The sequence below is a fragment of the Vulpes vulpes genome, chromosome 13 (genome assembly GCF_048418805.1).
Source record: "Vulpes vulpes isolate BD-2025 chromosome 13, VulVul3, whole genome shotgun sequence".
NCBI classification, from domain to species: Eukaryota; Metazoa; Chordata; class Mammalia; order Carnivora; family Canidae; genus Vulpes; species Vulpes vulpes.
In genome coordinates, this window is record NC_132792.1 from 40,731,266 (window position 1) to 40,750,738 (window position 19,473).

Genomic DNA, 19,473 nt, shown 5'->3' on the forward strand with positions numbered 1-19,473 from the left:
CTCCTCCAGCTCGTGCTCTGTCGATCTCACCCTTGCTCACTCTGTCTCTCAAATAAATAAATAAAATCTTTTTAAAAAAATAAAATAGTGAAATACTGTTTTCACAGCGGTCACCCAACCTTAAGGGGTCACTCAGTGTCAGAGCCCTTGCCTGACCCCCCTGGCATCTAGCCTCCATTCTTAGCAATTCATTAAAACTGCAACCTCTGACTGTCACGAGTCATTTCAGAACTCGGTCCATCCCAACTTGGTCACAGCATTTGAATCTATGAACCTCATAATCTTCATCTCCACTTAGAAATCCCAAAGATATTTTTGACTTTCTTTTTCCTCATCCCCATATTCCTTCACTCATCTCGTCTATTATCATCCTTTCGATGTTTCTGGCGTCTACTTCTGTGGGTATAACGTGTTCTAACTCTGGTTCAGGTCCTTGTCGCTGCCTGTCTACAGTACTGCAGCAGCCTCTTCACACTCTCCCTACTTCTGGCCTCCACTCCTTAACCATCAACTTCATGAGGGCAGGGACTGCGTTCCTCTTCACGGTCTTTTTTTCACTGTCTTACCCTCCATGCTCCTGGACAATGGCCAGGCCACAGTAGGAGCTCAACAAAAGGCCTATGCCCATAGAACATGCTAGCATTCAAGACTCCCATAATCTTGCCCAACGAACCTTTAAACTCACTACACTGTTATTCCCATAATCCCTTTATATTCCACCTAGATGTTTATACTTATAATAATACTCCTGTTCACTCTTCCTTCTGCCTAGAATGTTCTCTTTCTTGCTTCCTTTTGAAATCCCATTAATCATTCAAGGCCCCACTATTATACTGCCATGCTAACTTTCCCAAATAACCCTGGCTGAACTGAGTTCTTCCTTCCATTTACTGTCTAGAATGCTCATTTCATGATTTAACATATGTGTTCTGTGAAAATATTTTGTTGCTATCTTATTCTGCAAATTACTTTTCCATTTGCATATCCTGCCTTCTAACTAGATTTTAAATAAATTGATGGCAGGGATTTTTCTTTAAAAAATCAATTTTTGAATAAATAATATATACGTAGAATATGAAAATAAAAGGCACAGAAAAATTTAAAGTGAGAATTCAGTCTCTTTCCCACCCTTTTCCCCCAGATAGCCAGTTCTCCACACTAGAGGCAATACTGCTCTTAGCTCCTTGTGAATTCTTCCAGAAAAAGGCTGCGTAAGCACCTATGAATTTATTATTTTTAGAAAGCATAAATGGTAGCTCACCAGAAAAAGAAAACAGTACAGATAAATAGGAGGTATTCAAATATTTGTGGGTGAATAAGTGAGCTTTTCTATAGCTTGTTTTTTTAATGTATTTGTTTCTATAGTAATACTTACAGAACTGCATTATTTTTCTGTACAATAATATTTTTCTGTATCCCACACCACTGCATGGATGTCTGACAGTTTGACTAATATCTTACTGGACTTTGACATTCTTTACAATATTTGTCTTGGGACTAATGTTGCAATAAGAAGCCATGCATATACTTCTTCAGACATGTATTTCCCTACACTAGAACGGAAATTCCTATATGAGGGCTACTTGGGTGATGATCTGCATTTGATAAATAACTGTAAAGTTGCTCTCTACAGAGATTGCACCAATTTATAATTCCCCAGCAATATACAATAACTATTTCCCTTTCATGCAACCTTAAGTTGGGTGCAAACATTATCAAAGTTCAAAAATGTTGATAATAAAATCTGGTAGGTTAAAAATAACATTTTAATTAGTATTATTCCTACTCTAAGGTTCAGCTTGTTTCTCACATTTAGCATTTTTTTCTTTCTGAAGTTTATTCATAATTTTGGACCATTTTCTTAAATTCAGCTTTTCCTCTTGCTCTTATTTATTCATAACAGTTTTATATAGGGATGCCTGGGTGGCTCAGTGGTTGAGCATCTGCCTTCAGCTCAGGGTGTGATCCTGTGGTCCTGGGATTGAGTGCCACATTGGGCTCCTTTCTGCCCCTGTCTCTGCCTGTCTTTCTTTCTGTGTCTCTCATGAATAAATAAATTAAATATTTTTTAAAAAAGAAGTTTTATATATATTGCAGAACTTAGACCTCTGTTGATTGTATGCACTATAAATTTTTCTCTAGTTTGTAGGTGTTTTCCTAGTATTGTTTGTAATTTCTTTATGTGATATTAGAATTCGTATTTAGTAAAATTAACCAATGTTTCCTTGTATAAATTCTAGGTTTCTCCTCATACGTAGGCCTATTCCACATTAAGAAAAAAAGAATTTTTGGGATCCCTGGGTGGCGCAGCGGTTTGGTGCCTGCCTTTGGCCCAGGGCGCGATCCTGGAGACCCGGGATCGAATCCCACGTCGGGCTCCCGGTGCATGGAGTCTGCTTCTCCCTCTGCCTGTGTCTCTGCCTCAATCTCTCTCTCTCTCTGTGACTATCATAATAAAAAAAAAAAAGAAAGAAAAAAAAGAAAAAGAAAAAAAGAATTTTTCCTATTTTTTACTGACCCTTTATAGATTCATATTTAATAATTAAATAATTGACCTGAAATTCATTTGTCTTTAAGAAATAAGTTAGAAACCCAATTTAGCATTTTCCCCAGTATCATTACTAATCAGTTTTTTCTCCACTGACATGAAATACGACATTTATCACATATCACATTCCAATTGAGATTGGATCTATTTGATTCTCTACTTTAAGTTCCATCCATCAACATGTGTAATCCATATGCCGGCCATACATGTTATTAAGTGGCTATAAAATGTGCGTATCTGATGGGATTGTTTCCTCTCCTTTTTCATAATTGTCTTGGTTTTTCACACTTTTCCAGATAAATTGTGGAATTAGTTGTGTAGTCTCTAAAACAGACAAACAATATCCTAGTAGAATTTATTAGAGTTCTGTTAAATGGACAGACTGGCATTGGGGAGCAGACATCTTTATAGTAATTTCATTTACCCTCCTAGAACATGGTATGTATTTCACTTTTTTTTTTTTAAAGATTTTATTTACTTATTCATGAAAGACACAGATAGACCGAGAGAGAGAGAGAGGCAGAGACACAGGCAGAGGGAGAAGCAGGCTCCATACAAGGAGCCCGACATGGGACTCGATCCCAGGACTCCAGGATGACACCCTGGGCTGAAGGCGGTGCTAAACCGCTGAGCCACCCGGGCTGCCCTGTATTTCACTTATTAAAGCCAACTTTTGTATCGTACAGGAGCATTCTAAGGTTTCTTCAATTGATTTATTTTATACATTTCTTCTAAAGTTTATTTTAGGCACTTTTTTTTGTTGCTACTCTAGATGAGATATTTTCTACATATATGCTGAAGAATTGTTTAGATAGAAGAAGGCTACTAATTTTTGGAAAATAATTTTGTATCAAAAACCTTAATTGTTTATAATAATTTTCAGTAATTCCCTTGGGTTTCTTTAATTTTTTAATTTTTAATTTTTTTTTTTTTTTAATTTTTTTATTTATTTATGATAGTCACAGAGAGAGAGAGAGAGGCAGAGACACAGGCGGAGGGAGAAGCAGGCTCCATGCACCGGGAGCCCGACGTGGGATTCGATCCCGGGTCTCCAGGATCGCGCCCTGGGCCAAAGGCAGGCGCCAAACCGCTGCGCCACCCAGGGATCCCTTGGGTTTCTAAACATATAATCAAGTCATTAAAAATTAATTTTTAAATGATTTTTACCTCTTTTTTAATTACTCTACGTCCTATTTCTTTCACTTATCTAAGTGCACAGTTTACATCTTTATCTGGATCCTGACATTAATAGAAATGCTTATCATTTCTCCCTATTTGGCATCATGTAGGCTTTTGAGTTGAAACATATATACTTTATCACATTATTTTAAGGAAGTATCCATCTAATCATATAAAGACTTTTTTTTAACCAAGTAGGGCTTTTTATTCTCTTCCCAATGCCTGCTGTTGTCTTAAATATCATTAAATTTTGGAAAACAACAAAATACTCTTCACCAAGCAATTTCAATTAATGTCCTTATCAAAAACAGCCTAAGTGAAGATTCATTATTACTTTTTCATAAAGAATCTACTTCTTACCTAAAACATGGCCAGTGGGACAGTGGCATTTTCCTTCTGCAGTTAAACCACCAGGGCAAGAAATGCAATTCCAGCCATCTTCAGTAATACCTTTCTGAAATGAAATGAAATGAAATGAAATGAAATGAAATAGAATAAAATCTACCATTTTTTAATTTTCTCCTTAATTGGTGATGTAAATTCAAAAAGTATTACATCACACACACAGCATCACCACAATAGTATATAATTAATAGTCAATACTCAAATAAATCATGCACATAGGAGCCATATAAAAATTTCCTGGATAGCCAAACTATGCTTACATTCCAAAATGAAGTTATACAATATCACTATGTACTAACTACTGTTAACTCTGGGCAACAGTTGCTGCTTCTTTATGATTTTCAGTTCAAATGAGTCCTTACTTTCAAAGTAACACTTTCATTCAGCTTTCCAATTTAAAAGATAAAACAAAATTCAAAAGGATTTAATCAACAGATTAGCCAATTAATAGTTTAGTTTTACCTATTATAACATATTCTAATTTTTATAACCCAAATACATCCATTAACTTTTAAAAATTAAGCTATGATTTCAAATGGTGAATTTTATGGTATATGACTATGTAAATAAAGTGGTTAAATTACAAAGATATTTCTTTCTATTAATTGTACTAACAAAGGTTTTTGATAAAATATGACATCATTCAAATTGGGATTATAGGGACTCTTCAGTGGCTCAGGATAAATAAATAAATAAAATAATAAATAAATTTTATAAATATAAAAATTTTATAAATATAAAAATAAAATTATAATAAATAAATAAAAATGTATTCATGAGAGACACAGAGATTGAGAGAGAGGCAGAGACACAGGCAGAGGCAGAAGCAAGCTCCATGTAGGGAGCCCAGCGTGGGACTCGATCCTGGGTCTCCAGGATCACACCCTGAGCTGAAGGTAGACACTCAACCACTGAGCCACCCAGGCTGCCCAAATAAAAGCTTTAAAAAAAAAAATTGGGGGGCAGCCCCGGTGGCACAGCGGTTTGGCATCGCCTGCAGCCTGGGGTGTGATCCTGGAGACCCGGGATCGAGTCCCACATCAGGCTCCCTGCATGGAGCCTGCTTCTCCTTCTGCCTCTCTCTCTGTCTCTGTGAATGGATAAATAAAATCTTTTAAAAAAATAAAAAAAAATAGAAAAATAAAAAATTTATTTAAAAAAATTGGGATTATACAGTAACCAAAATGAATAAAGAACAAATGGCAGTAACAAAACAATACCACAAGTTATTTTTATTTTTAGTTGAAAAGACTGCATATATTAAGAAATGGTCCTATATTTGGTACTACATCATATAGAACTATTTAAAAATTAGGATTATTTTGTAATTTCACTGAAAAATAAATTTGCTTTGCAGCCATTTCATACTAGCAGCTTTTTATCACTGATAATTCAGGGATGGTCACTATTTCTAAAAATATAAAATAAGTATTAAAGTGATAAACTTACAAGTTAAATCAAATTGCCATAAATTAGTATAATTGGTAAATTATACTATTGATACTAATTAATTTAATGGTAATTATTAAATTCCTAGATTCAAATTTTTTTATCCAGATAATGAGAAGAAACATTACTATAAAAGAACTGGCCCGCAAAGACTTGTAATTATTGAAAATGATTGGAAAATATATTTCTGTTAATTAAGAATCATTATATATAGTACTAATTTACTAATTTTCGAAAAGTTATATGACTAACAGAGCAGCAACAGATACTATTTAACCTATTTAATGATACAATTGGCAACTCATGAACTGATCACACCTTAGGTATCATTATGAACATATATTGTTATAAAACTATTGACACAGTAGTTCCAAGACACATAACTCAATCTGTACTAGTCTAAAAATACACATATCCCAACTTGCTCTTTGTATCATTTATCTATTTTTTTAAGACAGAGTTACTCTATGAGAAAATATAAAGAACATAAAGACACACATTTTCACAGGTTTGTGGTTTTTTAAATTTCAGATTTTAAAAACTCAGGCGCTACATTTGTTTTTTCCAAGCTTGTATAAAATTTCACTGATCTCCTAAAATTTATTCTAGTTAAAACAAAGATAATTTAGTAATTTTAGAATTTGAGAACATATTAGAGTACAGCATTAAAACATAGTTTAAAAAATAAAGATATTCAAGTGGTGCCTGGGTGGCTCAGTCGGTTAAGCCACTGGCTCTTGATTTCAGCTCAGGTCAAGACCTCAGGGTCCTGGGACTGGGCCCAGTGCTCAGCAGGGAGTCTGCTCAAGGATTCTCTCTCCCTCTGCACATTCCCCAACTCTCTAAAATAAACAAATACAAATTTTAAAATAAAGACATTCAATCTACTACATTTTACAGTAAAATTATTTCAAAATAAATACTTGATACCATGTTTTCTGGGCACTTTTTACAAATAATATCAGGTCCTCCATTATTAGAGATCATCTGAAATCCCGGCAGACACACACATGAAGTTCCTAAAAAGAAAAGAGCCAATTTTGACCTTGGTAAATAAAAATAAAACTACAAGATGGGGAAATTTTCAGTATTCTCAAGATCCTGGAAACCAGGGCAGCTGTTAGGAGCACATCTGGAAACGTACTATGTGGACTCTAATCTTAACTCTGCTACTTAGCTGTGTGACCTTGAGCAAGTTACTGAACTCTGCGCCTAGGTTTCCATTTCACCAAAATGGGGATGATAATAGTACTTACCTCGTAGGGTTGGTATGAGTAGTAAATGAGTTATTACATGGAAAGGTCTTAGACTATGTATGGCACACAGTACGTATTGTGCTTGCTACTTAAGTGCAAGCATCACTGAACTACTGGAGTATTGGACTTTAATTTTAATAATCAGACTATTCGTTAACTGTTATGGGAAACTGTACAGTTCTATTTCATCTGACCACATACATATATTCAATGATTTCCAAGTTACTTTGCCAAAACAAAACTTTATTAACTAAGTTATCTTGATTCAAATAAATTATTGTTTTCCTCTGGATAGACGGTAGACTAAGATGATCACTGTTCAACCTGCTGGATGGGTGAGGACCACGGTCCTAAGCAGACATCAGGTGGAAACAGCACCCACCGGAATCTATGCAGCAGATGCATCCGATATCTGGGTTCCTAAGTATGAAGCCAACACCCTACACTTTAGGAGCCTGTGCAACGCTTTCTCATTCGTATTTCCTCACCTGGGGAGCCTGACATCGTGACTTACAGGAGGATATATAAGACTTGGAGATGGCAGGGGGTTGACGCTGTGGGTGACCAAATCGAAATTGAAGACATCCTAGACCTCAGAATACAGTCTATTCTACTCTATGCCAATTCTGTTCCTTAGTAATATGGGAAGTCTTGTTCTGTGCAGCTTCTCCCCCTCTCTAGGGGGAGAACTAAGACCAAATGACACACGTTTCAAGAAAAAGAAATAAGCTTACTCTCAAGAGACTTCAAGGACGATCAGTAATAGTCAGTAACAAAAGGGACGAGTCCTAAGGAAATCTACGTTAAGGACACACGATGTAGGGGAAATTACACTGAGGGCAAAGAGACTCCGGTCCTCCCGAGCTGCGGTGTGGGCGACAGACAGGGTTATTACAACACCCGCTGGGCTTCAATTTCCTCGGCTGTAAAATGAGAAGACTGGACCTCATCCTGGTTAGGGTCCGTCTAGCTCTAGGTTTGTGGCATTTGAAATGCAAGATCAAAGCGCTAGCAAAGGGCCGCCTGGGTGTTGAGCATCTGCCTCGGGCTCAGGTCATGACCCCGTGGTCCCGGGTTCTTGTCTCACGTCGGGCTCCCTGCGTGGAGTCTGCTTCTCCCTCGGCCTGGGTCTCTGCCTCTCTCTCTGTGTCTCTCATGAATAAATGAGTAAAATCTTTAAAAAATAAAATAAAAGCGCTAACAAAATTTGTTGTTGTTATTATTATTGTATATGTTTTACTTGGCATCCCGTTTGCAGACACGTAACCTCCCGCGCTCCTCCCTCCCCCGCCCCCCGCCGTCCCTCTCCCTGCAAGGCGCCTGCCGACAGACCCATCCGCCGGGAAGCAGGGGATCCGCGCCCGAGGCCCGGCTCACCCGCCCCCGCCCCCCCGCACAAGCTGCGGTGCTCCGAGGACACCCCTCCCTCCCGCGCTGGCGGTTCCCTTTCCCCCAGACGTTTCTCCCCGAGGCCGGGGCTTCAGGGCTCCGCCTGGGCCCCGCCGGGCCGGCTCACCTCGGGCATCCCGCCGCTGGTTGGCCCCGCACGGGACACAGGACAGCGCGGAGATGTCGAAGCGCTGGCTGTGGCCGCACGACTCCGGCTGCACGAAGGGAAAGGAGAAGGTCTGGGCGTGCGGGACCCGAGGGAGGACCGCCAGGAGGCACAGGCTCAGGACCGAGCAAGCCGCCATGGCCGCCCCGACCCCTCCGCCGCCCGTTGCCATGGTGCGGACGCCGGCGTCTGCGCACGCCCCAGCGCCCCATCGGCCCCCGCGGCGAGTCTGCAGAGCTGATTGGACAGCTCCGCCGGGCTTCCGGAAGTGCCTGCGGCCGCTGCCCCGTTGCCAGGGGAACCGCGCCACCGCGGGAAGCAGGCTGGACCCGGAGGCGGTGCGGACCCGGCTGGCGGGCGCCGGGCGGGCGATGGGAGGCGTGTTGCCCGCCCTGGGCCGCCACCTGTTCCCGGGACGCGACACCGGTTCCGGGGGTCGGTGAACGGGACCCCGCGGCAGTCTCTAATGGTATCACGCAGATTGAGAAGAAGTATTTTTTTCGTGGAGCTGCTGAATGACGTTTACACCAGAATTTATTCAGACCGGGCGATTTTCGCGTTAAAGGAGACATTGCAGCAGTGCATGTGTCCTGAGAAGTGTGTCAGTTAAAAAAATAAAAATAAAGTTAAATAAAAAACAAATAAATTTTAAAAATAAAAATTAAGTTTAAAAAAACTTTTAAAATTTTTTTTAAAAATTAAAAATTTTTTAAATGTTTAAAATTTTTAAAATAATTTTTAAAAGGTAGAAAAACAAAAAAATAGAAATAAAAAGGTAGAAAAACAAAACAAAAAACACCCCCGTTGATTTGAAATGGGCAATGCTGGAAGATTGGCTTGAGCATTTCAAAAAGGTCTTTTCCTGGCAGACGTTTCATTGTGTTTCCAGTTTCCTCGTTTTGGATAAAGGAAATCCTGTATATAAAATGAGATCATCTTTATACCCCGTTCGTGAATAAAGAAGAAACCTAATTTTTAACCAAACGTACGCACATGTGAATGTTGCCTTTCAAAAGCAAGCAACCCGGGAGGCCCGTAAAATGTTCACCAAAACATTTTAGAATTAGCTTTAGAAGCAGTTTACAGAGGGATCCCTGGGTGGCGCAGTGGTTTGGCCCCTGCCCTTGGCCCAGGGCGCGATCCTGGAGACCCGGGATCAAATCCCACATCGGGCCCCTGGTGTATGGAGCCTGCTTCTCCCTCTGCCTCTCTCTCTCTCTCTCTGTGTGTGTGCGACTATCATAAATAAAAATTTAAAAAAAAAAAAAGCAGCTTACAGATCACAGAAAATTGCATTTTTTTATTATATCTAAATCTCCCTTCCGTTTTTGTTGGACTGTGTTTGTTTTATTTTGTTCTCACACCCCCCTGCTCTCCCAGTACAATCATCCAGCATAATTTTTAGCCATCTTATTCATCAGTCGCAGCTTGGAACAACTTTTGGCTTTCTCAAAAAACTTTTTTATTTTGTAATAAAAATGAGGATCTGACACTATTAAAGAAAATATACATACACACAACTCTTAATGCTTGTGGAAAATGCATCTAAGTTAAGTTAGATGACTTTAACCATTAACTACCATCAGGCCTAGTATCAAGACAGTTACATTTTAGGAAGAGGTGGAACGAAAATTTGTCTCCATCTGGTCAACTCCACAACTTATCATTTCAATTTATGAAGTGGCTTTTTTTGTGGAATAGACAGAGAAAAATTTTGGCACTTTCTACATGTAGGACAAACCTATTGCCTTTAGTTAAGAAGGTGATACTGCCACTGTATACCACACACAGACAAGGTGATACTGCCACTGTATACCACAGACAGTGGAACTATGGTGGTCTAAGACCTTTGGGCTCTGCACCTGGGAAGACGGTTCCAATAAAGCTAAATAAAGAGCTTAGTTGTAGTGGAAGGATTTAAAATAGAAACAGGTTTGCCCTAACTATAGATACTGTAGGCTCATTTGTATAAACTGCTTACAAGGATAGCAGAAAGAATGTGAGCGGAAACTGTTACGCATAAATTGGGACTGTATCATCAGGGATATTGGTGCTGTGGGTAAATGGATCAGGTGGTGAAAGCCAGTTCACAGTGGCTTAAACAAAAACAAACACGAGTAGTCTGGAGATAGGTGGCCGCTGGTCCTCATTCAACGATGTCAGATAGTCTGCTCTGTAGTCTTCTCAGCCTTTCTCTCTTAGTTGTAGTGTGCTTGCCTAATTCCGATTTAAGACAGGAGGAAGAAAATGAGCTGAGCCAGAGATATATCCCGTCTCCTAAAAAAAAAAAAAATCAAAGCAAACACTTTGTGTCATGTATAATGCTAAACTTCTTACATGCATTATTTTAATCTTTTTAATAAACCCTATGAGTAGACAGTGCATTTATCAGGCTTAAAGACCTACTGAGTATCACCCAGCTAACGTGAAGGAATTATCCACAGATAAAAGCTTCTTACTGGGGAGGCCCAGGTGGCTCAGTGGTTGAGCATCTGCCTCTAGCTCAGGGCATGATCCCTGGGTATTGGGATCGAGTCCCCCGTCGGGCTCCCCACCAGGAGCCTGCTTCTCCCTCTGCCTGCGTCTCTGCCTCTCTCTCTGTGTCTATCATGAATAAATAAATAAAATCTTTAAAAAAAAATAGCTTGTTACCAAATACAGAAAAAAATTAAAGGTAGAAATTAAAGTTATAGGAATTATCTAATATGTTTGTGGGGGCTGGGACCATGGATAACAATGTAAATACTTGATATTAATTGCTTGTTTTCAGTGTGTCAGGTACTGCAATATCTCATTTAACAAAATTGGGGCTATTATCACTTCTACTTTACAGATGAGAAAATCAGGAGTTAGAAAGCAATATTTAACTTCCTAGGGTCATAATCAGAGCACGATTCTAACTCTGGTAATTTGACTTGACTTAATTTTCTTTACTGCTGCTTTTGAATCCCTGGCTGTGCTTTCCTAGCCATGAATAAAGAAAAGGGAAAGGTAAGTCAGCCCATTAGGGGGATTAATGAATTAAAATATTACAAAGAATGTGATGAACAAATGCAAAATGCAGAAATGGAGATTATGGTCAGAAAGAGGAATTAGGTCAAGATCTTAGAGGCAGGGCTATTTTGTGTGGGAAGCCCTGTTCTCTTACCCAATCTTCAGATTCTTGGTGTTACTCTAGTTCCTACTAGAACTGCTGCATCAAATTCCATATGTTCTAAACTGAACTTGGCTTCCATGATGGAACACTCTCCCAGTTTTCTCCAGGATATTCCTAGAACAAAGTTTCTGCTTATTCCTGCTCTTTGCTCTTTGTTGGCTCAACTTCCTTTACCTATTATATGGAGGATCCCTGAGGCTCATGTCTCTTCTCTTACTTTGGTTTCTCTGTGGATGATGTCAACCGTGTCCTTGACATCAGTGACCACTTTTTGCAGATCACTCACATATTTATATTTATCCAGGCCAAGTATCTTTTCTGAGCTCTGAAGAGTATTTCCACTGCTTGCTTGAAAACTCCATTGAAGCATTTGGATGGAATAAAGCAACTTTAATTCAAGGTTCCAAAACAACCCATGAACTACATCACTTCTCTACCTCCCACCTTTTCTTCTTCCAGTGTCTTATATCTCAGTTAATGGCAACATTAACCCACCTGTAATATAGACCAAAAATCTGAGAGTCGCTTTTGATGCTTTCCTTTCCTTCATCTTCCCATTTCAGTCTAGACTTCTTGATTTTTTTAATCTTCTAATATCTCTTTAATTGCCCACATATCTCTTGAATACTTTTACTTTACTTTTTTTTAATAAAGATTTTATTATCTATTTATTCATGAAAGACACAGAGAGAGGCAGAGACATAGGCAGAGGGAGAAGCAGGCTCCATGCAGAAAGCCCAATGTGGGACTCGATCCCTGGACTCCAGGATCACGCCCTGAGCCAAAGGCAGATTCTCAACCGCTGAGCCACCCAAGCGTCCCCACTTTTCTTAACTTCTACATCACTGTCACCCTAAAATGCTACCTACTCCCATGTGAATTATTGCAATAACCTATTTTAAACCTTAATTTGGGCAGCTCGGGTGGCTCAGCGGTTTAGTGCCACCTTCAGCCCAGGTTGTGATCCTGGAGACCTGGGATCGAGTCCCACTTCGGGATCCCTGCATGGAGCCTGCTTCTCCCTCTGCCTGTGTCTCTGCCTCTCTCTTTCATGCTCTGGGTCTCTCATGAATAAATAAATAAAATCCTAAAAAAATAAATAAGCCTTAAATTTTTAGGCATTATCAATTATTTTATTTTTTTTATTGAGGTATAACTGAGATATATTAGTTTCAGGTGTACAACATGATTCAGTATTTGTATATATTGAGAAATGATCATAACAGTAAGTGTAGTTAACATCCATCACCATATAGTCACAAATTTTTTTCTTGTAATGAGAACTTTTAAGATCTACTCTTAGCAACTTTCAAATATGCAATACATCTTATTAACTATAGTCCACAGGCTGTATACTACATCCCATGACTTATTTATTCTACAGCTGTAAGTTTATACTTCTTGACCCTCTTCACCCATTTCACTCACCCATTTCACCCCCTCCCACCTACCCCCGAAAACCACCAATCTGTTCTCTGTATCTGTTTGGGGATTTTTTGTCATTTTTTTTAAAGGTTCCAAGAGTGAGATCATAAGGTATTTGTCTTTTTCTGTCAGACTTATTTCACTTCATTACTTAGTGTAATGCCTCAAGGTCCATCCATGTTGTTGCAAGTGGCAAGATTGCATTCTTTATTACTGAATACTATTCCTGTAAGTGTTTATAATCACATTTTCTTTATCAATTCATCCATCAATGGGCCCTTATGCTGTTTCCATATCTTGGTTATTGTAAATAATGTTACAATGAGTGTAGGGTGTATGTATCTTTTTGAGTTACTGTTTTCGTTTTCTTCAGATAAATAGAAATTCCAGTAGAATTCCTGGATCATATCATAGTCCTCTTTTGAATTTTTAAAGGGACCTCCATAGAGGTTTCCATAATGGCTGCACCAATTTAAATTCTCACCAACAACAGCAAAGGTTTCCTTTTCTCCATATTCTTCTCAAAACTTGTTTTCTTTTTGATAATAACCAGTCTAACAGGTGTGAGGTAATATCTCACTGTGGTTTTTGATTTGCATTTCACTGATGATGAGTGATGTTGAGTACCTTTCCATGTACCTGTTGACCATTTGTATGTTTTCTTTGGAAACTTCTGCCCATTATTTAATCAAATTGTTTCTTTGCTATTGAGTTGTATTCGCTGTTTATATATTTTGGATATTAACCCTTTATCAGATACATGATTTGCATGTGTTTTCTCCCATTCAGTAGTTTGTCTTTTCATTTTGTTGATGGTTTGCTTTGCTGTGCGGAGGCTTTTTATTTTTTTATTTTTTAATTTTTTTTGAGGCTTTTTAGTTTGATGTAGCCCCACTTATTTTTGCTTCAGTTGCCTCAGGCATCTATGTTTGTTTGTTTACTTAAGATTGTGCTCATTCGAGAAAGGGAGAGTGGGCACACAGGCGTGGGGGGGGGTGGGAGAGGGAGAAGCAAACAATTCCTCTGCTGAGCGGGAAGCCTGATGTGGGGCTCTATCCCAGGACCCTGAGATCATTACTTGAGCAAAAGGCTAACACTTAACACTTAGCCACCCAGGTGCCCCCCAGGCATCTATGTTGTTAAGCACTGTTATCTAACCTCTAAAGTACATAAGCCAAGAATGAAAAGACTACGCAATCTATTATTGGATCTCAAATTAGGTGTATAGCATATTCTCTTTCTTGGTTCACCTCCTTTGGGTAAATATTAGCTTCCTGAGAAAATATCATAAGATGTAAGTTTTTGAGACCTGCATATCTGCAAATATCTTTATTCTGCCCTCACAGTTACGTAATAGTTACTTGGGTATGAAGTTCTACTTTGGAAATATTCCCTCAGAATTTTGAAGGCACTGCTTTTCTTTTGGTTTCTAATGTTGCTGTTGAAAAAAATCTGCCATTTTGATTCTTAATCTTTTGGGTTTGAATTTGTTTTTTACTTTCTAGAAATCTTGAGAATGTTCATTTTTTCTTAATTTTACAGTGATGTGTCTTGGGGTATTTCACTGTCTTTTTGTTTTTTTTTTTTAAGATTTTATTTATTGGAGAGAGGGAGAGAAAGAGAGAAAGCATGTGCATGAGCATAAGGAAGGGGGGGGGGGCAGAAGGGGAGAATCCCTGCAGACTCCAGTGTGGCTCCATCTCACAACCCTGAGATCATGACCCTGAGGTCCTGACCTTAGCAGAAACCAAGAGTCAGATGTGACTTAGCCACCAGGGGTATCTCATTGTCTTCTTTTATGTTGAACACTTGTTGGATTTTAATTGTTCCTCTGAATAGCTCTTATTTTTTCCTATTCTTTCTTCCTGGATACTCTGTTTTCAGATATTGGACTTCCTGGACTGTTTTTATAATTTTCTTATATTTTTTTCCATTTTATTTTGTTTTGCTGTACTTCCTGGAAAATTTTCTAAGCTGTCTCTATCAAACATTACTTTGAGTTTTTCTTTCTTATTTAAAAAAATTTATTTATTCATGATTTACATATATATATATATATATATATATATAGAGAGAGAGAGAGAGAGAGAGAGAGAGAGAGAGAGCAGAGACACAGGCAGAGGGAGAAGCAGGCTCCATGCAGGGAGCCTGACATGAGACTCGATCCCAGGTCTCCAGGATCATGCCCTGGGCCAAAGGCAGGCACTGAACCACTGAGCCACCCAGGGATACCCTACCTTGAGATTTTCATTTCCACTATTATTAATTTAATTTCTAAGAGCTCTTTTTCATTTTCTGACTATATAATTTATAACATCCTGGTAGTCTTTCATGAATGCAATATTTTATCTGAGGACATTACTGATTGTGTTTTAAAGTTTTCTTCTGCCAATGCAATTTGTTTTTTCAAAGTTCTGTTTTGTGTGAGAGCATTTACTCATAAATCTGGTGCCCCTTTGTTATTTCTGTATACATGTATTGTATCTGTGTATATCTATGTAATGTATGGATACTAGAGGGGCACCCTGAAAAGCTACTAGAAAGTTCGACAAGAACAGGTGGGCCTTCTTGACTGGGTGACAATGTGTGGGGTGATTTGACTGGGCTGTTTCTTAGGGCATTCTCCCATGTTAGTATTTTTTCTTTCTTCTTTCTTGTTGTACTGATCAGATTCCTCAGAGAATGTAAGCCTGGATGCCAGGTTTAGTGGGGAAAGAAGATGGGAGTTTCATCATTCAGCTTCATCATTACATACTTCTTTTTATATAATAGAACCCCTAATCTCATCTGTACCCATTGTCTCATACTCTCTCCAGAGAATAAACTTTCAACCTTCTGCTCTAGTGTGGGAGAGATAGGTTTCTTGGTACTGGAAAGGAGTCTTTTTTTTTTTTTAATTTTTATTTATTTATGATAGTCATCACAGAGAGAGAGAGAGATTGAGGCAGAGACACAGGCAGAGGGAGAAGCAGGCTCCATGCACCGGGAGCCCGACGTGGGATTCGATCCCGGGTCTCCAGGATCGCGCCCTGGGCCAAAGGCAGGCGCCAAACCGCTGCGCCACCCAGGGATCCCTGGAAAGGAGTCTTAAATGCATGTCTTTAGTGCTTTACACATTGATTTTCAACCAACTGTTTTCACCTCCTTCCCCCACAGAAGATACTGAGGATTTCTAAGGTTTTTAAAGACTTAATTTGGTGAATATCAGGTTGCTTCTTAGCTTTTCCCACTGTCCATTTGGGATCCAGCCTTCCTGTTTTCACAAAAGAAATTATCACCTATCCATCTGTTGTTTCATGCTTGCAAAGTTTTATAGTTGTTGCCTCCTCTATTATCTTCATTTGTGTCCGTTCTTGCTTCTTTCCCAAGTTCCTTTTCTATTATTTTATTAGGATTTCTGGAAAGGGTGGAAGTAAATATCTGTGTTCAAACTGTTATCTTAAACTGGAAGTCAAAAAACCTGTTAACCTGTCCTCATACACACACTCTTGCCAGCCTGCAATCCATTCTCCGTAATGTCTTGAAATGCAAGTCTAACATGTCACCTCTGCTTAAAATAGTTCGTTGGTTTTTTTCAGTGGGAAGGTCAAAGTCTTGAGCATGGACGGCAACTCCCAGCAGGGTCTGACTTCTTCCTGCACCCTTTCATTGTCCTGTGCACTCCTGTGCTAAGTCTGTGCACCTCTCTGCAGACCACCCCTGTTCCCACCCCCTCTCTGAAAATTCCCATTTACTTCACTAACTCCCCCTTTACTTCCAGCTCATCTGTCACTTCTTTAACAAATTCCTCTTGCCTTTTGTAATCAGCCCAGGCCCTCCTATGAAATACTCTCACACTATCATGTATTTCCCTATTATAGCTCTGCTGTAAACTAACATTTAGTTGAATTCTTTTGCTAGTTTTCCTGTCCTCTCCTGTATTTTATGATTTATGAGATTATGAGAGCAAGGACCACATCCAATTTTGTTCACCATTGTCTCCTTAGTACCTGGAGTTACGCATAATATATTGTCATTTAAAACACACATCCCAACGGAGAAGATTAAATCAAAACTTGCTTCATTCTCTAGTTTATTATCATCTTCCAAACTCTAAGGGGATCTCAATGCTATCTCCCCTCATTTCATCCCTGGGAAAGGCGAGAGGACCAATGTGGGTTGAGCCTGGAGTAGGCTTTAGCCAGTCATAAGAGACAGACTTTTTTTGTGTGTCCATAAAATTTTTTTGGATGGAACCCAGAGAAACAAAGCCTAAGCATGAGATAACATGCTTCATGTGTGGTCCTACCTGTTCTACAATGGATTCTACACTGAGATTTGGGGGAGGGGGGTCAAAGCTTCAGCAGTAAAATACAGAGATTTTATCCAGTACTTTTTCTGCATGCCTCCTTTGTTAACGTATAACATCAATTATAACATTTGTGATCTCAGTCTCCTCCATCTTTCTGCCACAGAGACAAGACTCCCATTTATTTGTCCCAGTTTATTCAATCAGTTGTGTCCAAACAGAGCCCCAACAATCCCTAGGGGTTTTGTAGGTATGCCTCCAAGGAGCACTGCAGGGGATAAATCAGAAAGGAGCATATGGGCCACCAGAGCAACAGGTAAGAGTTCATGTTATATGATTTTCTTGGTGTTTTACCATGTGCTATATATAATATATAATGGTCCGTGTGTGTGTGTGTGGGGGTGTGCTTTACCTACACAACAACCCTACTTTGTCATTGTCCTCTTCATTTGATAGGTGAAGAATTTAAAGCAAAATGATTCAGTGACTAATGTGAGACAGTTAGCAAGGTTCAGAACTATGGCATTCTGATCTGAGCCAGCCTTCTTGATTTCCAAGTTATATTGGAGTTTATTGTGTGTTAGGGACTGTGCTAAGTACTCTACAAGCACTGTATAATTTAGTCCTCAAAAATGGCCCCGAAAGGTGGATACTGTTATCATCACCCTACCAATTGAGAAGTTTAGGATAAGGAATTTGTTCACAGTCATGAAGGCAGAGCTGGGATTTAAACTTGAATTTGCCTGATTTAAGAGCCCAGTCTTAATCTCCATGTTCTACATGTCCTCCTGTGTATGATGGCATGCACCCTGTCTCTTCTCCTATAGTACACGCTTCTTGAGGAAAAGGGACTGTAAATTCTTTACCTGTCTTTCAGGAGCCTTGGCAAGGTGCTTGACACATAGCCTGTGCTCATATGCCAGTTGAACTGAATGGAAGTCAAGGGATGCAAAAGGAATAAGGGTCCTTGGGAGGTGAGAAGATCAAGGAACTCTTAAGTCCAAGTAATGAAAGGCTGTTCTTGTGGGTATTGAGGAGCTGGAAAGGGCAGCTAAAAACTGTCTGATACCAAAATCATTCAGAAGGGTAGGGAGTGAGATAGATGTGGTAAAAAGCTTGGAGAGGCTAAATGCCCAGGAGAGGCATAGAATGCTCATGGATAAGTGTGTTTACTATGTTTTAGGATATAGTCTTCTGTTTTTCTGTTCCAGAAATTTACTTTTCTGTTCTCTAAAATGATTAGGTTTCCATGTTGACATACTAAAGGTTCAAGAAACTATTCAATAACCAGAATACTAAGTAATTAAACCCAATTACCTTAGCTGGAATTTTCTGTTTTTGATTGTAATGGTATTGTGTCTTGTGATTGTAATTGGCTGTGTCTTCACTAATGTGGTAAAAAACTGTTTTGCTGGGTGACATAAATGACTTCAACACTGTCAATGAAGTCTACAAACAGTATTTCAAGAGTAGTTTTCCTGCAAGAGCTGCTTACCAGGTTGCTGCTTTGTCCAAAGGAGGCCGTGTGGAGATTGAAGCAGTGGCTGTCCTAGGACCTCTCACCACAGCATCGCTATAAGTGGGCCCAGTGTTATTTTATCTGGAATCGTAACAATGTTTTTAGGTTTACATCTTAATTTTTACCGTTGACGTTGGAAAGTGTATGATTGGCTAAAACATTTGAGGTCATTTTGGAAATAACCATATAATAAGGGGAATTAAGCATGAATTGGAGATCAGATGGCAACTCCAGTTAGTGGTGCCATAAATCACACACACACTCATGGTACTGGATGTGGGGAAAGAGACGTTCATTACATACACAAATAAATGAAAGTAGAGGGAAATAAGTCATGGGAGAGAGGAATTACCATTCCTAATAAATAATTAAGAGCACACATAATTCAGTTAAATCCTATTAATTTAATGATGTGAAATAATTAGTCCTCACCTCAACTATATAATTCTGCTTTTACTTGAATAAAATTAAAGTACCTGAAACTTGAATGGTAGAGGTAAAGGAGAATAAAGTGGACCACAATTTTAATAGATAGTATTTTTCTAATGGAAAATAGACATGCAGATTAAAAAAAGAGGATGGTCATCCCAAACAGTAAAAGAGGCTGGCAATACCTAAGCTTGTCCAAAAGAGGGAGTCTGATCTGAGCACACTTGTTCAGACTAGCCTTACAGTAAGAGCTCATTAAATGA

General features: G+C 39.1%; 1 protein-coding gene across 5 annotated transcripts in view; it reads right to left on the reverse strand.

Annotated features, from left to right (window-relative positions):
* Positions 1 to 8,619, reverse strand: part of TMEM67 (transmembrane protein 67) — a 61,617-nt gene extending 52,998 nt beyond the window's left edge. For 4 of the 5 annotated variants that reach the window (XR_003237273.2, XR_011996576.1, XR_011996577.1 and 1 more), the window contains exons 1-3: positions 8,354 to 8,596; positions 6,512 to 6,600; positions 4,088 to 4,181 (exon numbers count right to left, since the gene is read on the reverse strand). Coding sequence is in view for 2 of the 5 variants with exons in the window: in XM_072734324.1 (XP_072590425.1) it covers positions 4,088 to 4,181; positions 6,512 to 6,600; positions 8,354 to 8,564 (394 nt within the window). In the remaining 3 variants the exon portion in view is untranslated. Of the gene's footprint in view, positions 1 to 4,087; positions 4,182 to 6,511; positions 6,601 to 8,353 lie in introns of all 5 variants that reach the window. The other variant, XM_026013634.2, reaches the window with a different exon arrangement.
* Positions 8,620 to 19,473: the final 10,854 nt, after the last annotated feature.